General features: G+C 44.7%; 1 protein-coding gene across 1 annotated transcript in view; it reads right to left on the reverse strand.

Moving 5' to 3' along the window:
- LOC110285938 (guanylate cyclase 2G) overlaps nt 1–6,053 on the reverse strand; it is a 42,110-nt gene that overhangs the window by 6,595 nt on the left and 29,462 nt on the right. The window contains exons 15-17 of the mRNA XM_021152413.1: nt 4,405–4,582; nt 2,048–2,188; nt 344–536 (exon numbers count right to left, since the gene is read on the reverse strand). Of these exons, the coding sequence (XP_021008072.1) occupies nt 344–536; nt 2,048–2,188; nt 4,405–4,582 (512 nt within the window). The remainder of the gene's footprint in view (nt 1–343; nt 537–2,047; nt 2,189–4,404; nt 4,583–6,053) is intronic.

The following is a 6,053-nucleotide window of genomic DNA, read 5'->3' on the forward strand; positions in this document are numbered from 1 at the left end:
TGGCCGTCAGATCCCAGCACTCTGCCTCACTCTGCCTCCGTGGGGCTGAGAATTTAGCACCACGAAGCCCTGCTTATTCCTACATGGATCCTGACAATCAAATTCAAGTCTTCCAGCTTGCGAGACAATCACTTTACTGACTGAGTCATCTGCAGCCGCCACCCAGTGACTCCAGACAAGCGTGCACATTTGTGACTAATCAAGACCCTTCCCGAGAGGATGGACAGAAATCAAACATCGGGGTTCTGCCATGGATTGAGACGAGCTGAGAGGTGGTCTGTCCTCAGCCTGGAGACAGCAGATGGGGAGTCTGTGCATCACAGCCCAGGGCACCTCAGCTCACCTTGTATACATCATGGCTCTGTATCGTGTGGTCAAACAAGCTGTACAGGTCGTTGAGGAGCTTCACCACTTGCAGGGGGGAGCTGAGAGAACACAGCTTTGTGAACCCCACGATGTCAGAGAAGAAGATGGTGACAGACTCAAAGTGTTCTGGTTCTACAGACTTTCCGGCTATTAGCTGTTCTCCCACGAAGCTGAAATCAGAGAAAGGGTGGGTAGGTCTTAACAAACTCATGCTTGCTTCCGCGTCCAAGGCTCTTGGCAGAGCCGACCCTTCTGCAGCCCCTTTGGCTTTGGTGAGCTAGGCTTTTACTTATTAAATTTGCCATGTAGAGGGACTTAATGACATGCATTTATTCACTTGGTGTTTTCTCTACAGAGATTTTTAAGTGGTGGCTGTAATCCGCAGGAAAGGGTGGAAATTGGGGACAGGTCATAACCCACAGGTTGAGAACTCCTGCTCTAGAAAGGTATGGGCCATTAATCTCAGCACTCAGGAGACAGAGGCAGGTGGATCTCTGTGAGTTCAAAGACAAACTTGTCAACACAGTCAGCTCCAGGGTCTCAAAATGAAGAAAATAAATAAATATTCCCCTCCTCCACTCTTCCGGTGACGTGCAAATGCACAAACATTTCAAAAGTAAATGCTTCGATCTGGAGGTCAGAGGATGCATAGGTGGAAAAAGAAACAACGTTGAAGCTATTTTTATTTTTTTTTAAGTTGATGCCACAGGCACATAGTGAACTAGACAAAGGTTTCAGAGGCACAGAGGATGTGTGTTAGTGACAAGACATGAAGCTAGCCTGCCATCTAGTGGCTACATCCTGTTACTGCATCCACCACTTTCCACATAAACCACACTTGCGTTTTCTGTGGTTTGGGGAAGTTTGCCTGTGTTTTCATTAATAAGGTGAATCGACTTGCCAGCTTTTGCACATACATACGTACATACACATATACATACATTTATACATATACATACATATGCATATATATATATATATATATATATATATATATCCCTTCCTCCATCCCTCCCTCCATCTCTCTCCCCCTCCCCCACTTCTCTCCCTGCTTGGCCCCCTTTTACAAAGCTTGATGTTCTCTTAGAAAAAGAACAATGGAGATATGTTGCTTTAATTTTTTTTTTATAAATCCATTGCACACTATCGCGGGTTACAGTGTGCATTGCTATTGATATGCAGGTGAGGGCAGGCAAAGATAAGGCTCGAAGCCTGTGATTGGGCAGTGGGAAAAGAAGGCGGGCTGAGAGTTTTAGAGATGAGACAGAGAGGGACAGAAGAACAGAGAAGATCACAGGTAGCTATGAATATCATAGAAAAGATGGATTAATATACAGGACAATTTGTCCAGTCTAGGTTGGCTCTCAGTTCATTGTGTGGGCATTTCGTGGGTTGAGAATTTACTGATATAAATCTGACTGATAAATTACAAGCCTCTAGAGTTTTACTGGGTTACAGGGGTTTATGACAGCTAGCCACAGTGGTTGGATGACCGGGAACACTGTGCAAGCTGCGGGAATGAACCGCGGGAATGGAGTCGGAGAGTAGCAGGCGATAGCAAGGATTGATTATTTTTTAATTATTACACACAACAGAAATATTTCTCCTGCTCAGACACTAAGACAGGGCAGCTTATCATCCTCGGGTTGGTTTTGGCCTGCCCATCATTGCTCCTAAATACCTTGGCAACATGGTAGACAGGAGTTTCTCCACCTTTCTTTTCTCTGCCACCAACTCGCGGGTCCGCTCCTCCACCACTTCCTCCAGGTGATTGGCATACGTTTCGAGCTTCCCCATCATGCTATCCAGGATGCTCACGTGGCTTTAGAAGAACGCAAGTGTTAGCATGCTCTCCCAGGAACCATCGGACCACAGTGAACCCTCAACTCCTAAATACCTATCCCAGAGAGACATTTCTTGCCTTAGGGTGTGCTACTGAGGACTGCCCGTGGCAGCAGCGAGTCCCCGGCCCTGAGCTGAAGCTGTGCCCTTTGTTCCTCTGGGCCTCAGTTTACTCCTCTGAAAAATGTACCTTGTGTGCGGTTTTCTTAGGATTTCTGGGCGCTAAAGTGTATAAACTGCCTAGGGGTACGTCTGGTGGCCAGCAGACATTCAACAATGGACTTGGATGACTCGTCTTCACTTCCCAGCATGCTCCTTGCCATGGTCACAACCAAGCCAAAAGGTACAGACTGCAAACTGGGGCATTTCTCAGACTGCCCAGCATGGATCGTGTTTAGATTCCACGGGACTGCACTCTAGAAATGCCCCCATGAAGTTGCTTACGCTGTTCACCTTTTAGATGAGAAGACTAAGACTCAGATAGGAAATACGTTTGTCTTAATGTTGGGATCATATTGTCTGAGTAAAAAGTCAAGGACATATCTACCAATCCAAGATACATTATGTTAGTTGGCAAAGTATACATATATTGAAACATTATATTTTATACCATTAGTACCGATATTTCATGTACATTAAAATAATATAAAAATCAGCAATTAAAAAACTGTTGTGACCTGGAGAAGAACACAGGCTTGTTATGTTAACCACGCCAAGTTAACAATTTTCTTTTAATTTTTAAAAAATATTTATTTGTTTATTTTATGATTATGAGTACACTGTAGCTCTCTTTAGACACCAGAAGAGGGCATCAGATGCCATTAGATGGTTGTGAGCCACCGCTTGGTCGCTGGGTATTGAACTCATGACCTCTGGGAGAGCAGCCAGTGCTCTTTCCCACTGAGCCATCTTTCCAGCCCCACAATACCAAGATAAATGAACAAATTAGAAGTAAAAACTTTCAGGCCAGGGTTCTTCCTGCCTCCTCAAGTTAAAATTAAACATTTAATATGTATTAAATATTATAGCCTTCAGTTCAGGAGTAGTGACGCGCACCTTTAATGCCAGCACTGGGGAGATAAAAGCAGACAAGCTTCCATGAGTTTAAGACAAGCTTGGCCTACATAGGGAGATCCTAGGGAGTTCCAAGCCAGACAGAGCTACATAGTAAGAATGTGTCTCAAAAAAAAAAAAAAAAAGGAAAAAAGAAAAAAGATACTATCATCTATCATGGGGGTGGAGACATGGCTTGGTGGTTAATAGTACTTTCTACTTGGTTGCCAGCATCCAAAAAGGCAGCTTACAACTGACTGTAAGTCCAGTTCCCGGGAATCTGACACCAACTACTGGCATCTACTGACACACATACACATAAATAAATACTGTTTTAGGTGATGCTGTCAGCCTGATATGTAAGATGCTGGTACTGTAAAGGGGATTTGAGAGGTAGGCTTGATAACCAACTGCAAGGTTGGGGTTAGCTCAGTGGTAAGCCCTTGCCGAGCACACACAAGACCCTGGATTTGACCCTCACTCGGCTCTGTAGAAGAAAGCAGTTCAGTGATAATCTGACGCTGGTACGTGACTTTTATCATATTGTCCAACACCAAATTAGTAGTTAGGATCCTTAGAATAAGAATTTGAAAAATATACCATGGCAGTGTCAAAATGGCCTGGGGAAAAGCCTTGACTGATGAGAGATGTCTGAATGGGCCCATGGCATTGCTAATGTCTGTTCCTCGTTCACACAATAGATGGAAGACTCGAGCACTCCACCTGAGCCAGTGTGTAGAACTTTGCATATGGTGAACTTTAAGTGGAAACATGATGACGGGAGAGAAGAGAGAGGAGGGGGAAGATGGAGAAGAGCCACGAGAGGAGGAGAGAGAGAAGGATGCAGGGAAGGAAAGGAATGGAACAGAAGGGAAGGGGGTGAGAGGAAGAGAAGGGAGGAGAGAAGAGTCGTACAGACTGCTACAACAACATAAATGAACACTGAGTGCGTCTGACTAGGTGAAGAGAGCTGGCGTGAAAGGGGGTGTGCGCATGATCTGGTAATTAGGTCTAGAAACGCAAAATTATAGTCTGGGTGTGGCTGAGAGTTTTGGAGAGGGTTGAATAGGAGACATGATTTTTTTTTTCCAATTCCCAACGGCTACATTGGAGAAGGAATAATCTACTGCACATTTAACTTACCCTCTGGGACTGGCTTCTCGTAACGTCTTCTTGATGGAAGGGAAGATGGGCCTTCGCTCTGGAGATTCAGCCCAGCACTCCCTCACTAGGGCTACAATCCTTCCATCACCTTTATCCTCCAAGAGGGACGGCCGCAGTGGAACGGGTGCCCGGGGGTCTTTGATGCGGCTGATGATTTCTGAAACCCATGAAGGGTTTGGATAAACAAGCTAGTCTGATCACTCAAGACACAACTGTCTAAATGGTGCCGGCATCCTCCAGCTTAAAAGCAAAGTCAACATAAGCAATATACTTGAATTTCAGGATGATCTAGAGGTGCACAGGTGTTCTAGATCCTTCTAGAAAAGTAAAGCGTCCAGTGGAGATGGAGACACGACCTCTGACCCATCAGTTTCCAAACTGAGGCTTTTTAAAACAGACCCTTTCTGAGTGACCTCACAAATCGAGAGGCATGAGGTGCTCAGTCTCCAAAGTGTGCTTCATGCAGCTTTGTATCCCGTGCTTCATAAAAGTGACTTTAATGAATAAAACGCTACTGTCTCCCTGTCTGTCCAGTTTTGTAAACCTGCTTCCTTTCCCTTCTCTGTCGGCTTCTAGCAGCATTTGTTAAGGATTTCATTCCCACCTTTTAAAAAAGAAAATACTTTGAGAGTAATGCATACACATTTTAACATAAAAATACTATGTTGCCGAATATAAATGAACAACAAATGTATGCTACTAAGGAGCGACAGCCCTGGAAGAGTGTGTGTGTGCGTGTGTGTGCGTGTGCGTGTGCGTGCGTGTGCGGGTCTGCATGAGCTGGTAATGAGGTCGAGAAAACCAAACTCTAGTCTGGATATGGCTGAGAGCTTTGGAGATGGTTGAGTAGGTACGTGGGAAGGGAGTAGGTATATGTGTGTTTGACAGTGTGATGACGGACACACAGGCACTGTTGGGTAACACCTAAGGAAACTCATAATACAGTTGCATTTAAGAAATAAAAAAAAAACATTGCTTTTAAAACTATATGTGAATCAGGACATGAGAGAAGCTGGAAATGGGACTCAAGACAAAAGGAAAGAGTCTAATGATGCTATGTGTATGTGACTTTGCTAAAAATAGGGCAGGAGAAAGTGGGGTGCCTCCACGGTGCCTGAAATAAGGCAAGACGACAAAAGGAGCTACTGGCAATTCTGCCATTCAGAGATACTATGTTGCAGTTACTTCTCCGAGGTCCTCTTGAGAGACTGACTCGGTTCAGTGAGAAATGCTGCCTTGATGGTTAAGACGGAGAGCTATAGATGGTGATGAGATCAAGTTGGCCATGTCATTATGCACTCATGCTTAGCTTAACAGAGATGCAGATGCATGCCTGTATCTTATATGTTCAAGTATGGGTTATTATACACATCTATATTCCACCTACCAAAGAGGAATTAGAAACCACAATACTCGGGTAGAAAAAGCATATGTACTGTCCTGGTATCACTATCAAAAAAAAGAAGCCAGGGCTGCTTAGAGAATGGCCTGCTTCTTGCACTGAGTAGGGGGTGTGTAGTACTGTGTAGGGGTGTGTAGTACTGAGTGGGGAGGTGTAGTACTGAGTAGGGGGTGTGTAGTACTGTGTAGGGGTGTGTAGTACTGAGTGGGGAGGTGTAGTACTGAGT

Source organism: Mus caroli, chromosome 19 (genome assembly GCF_900094665.2).
Source record: "Mus caroli chromosome 19, CAROLI_EIJ_v1.1, whole genome shotgun sequence".
NCBI lineage: Eukaryota > Metazoa > Chordata > Mammalia > Rodentia > Muridae > Mus > Mus caroli.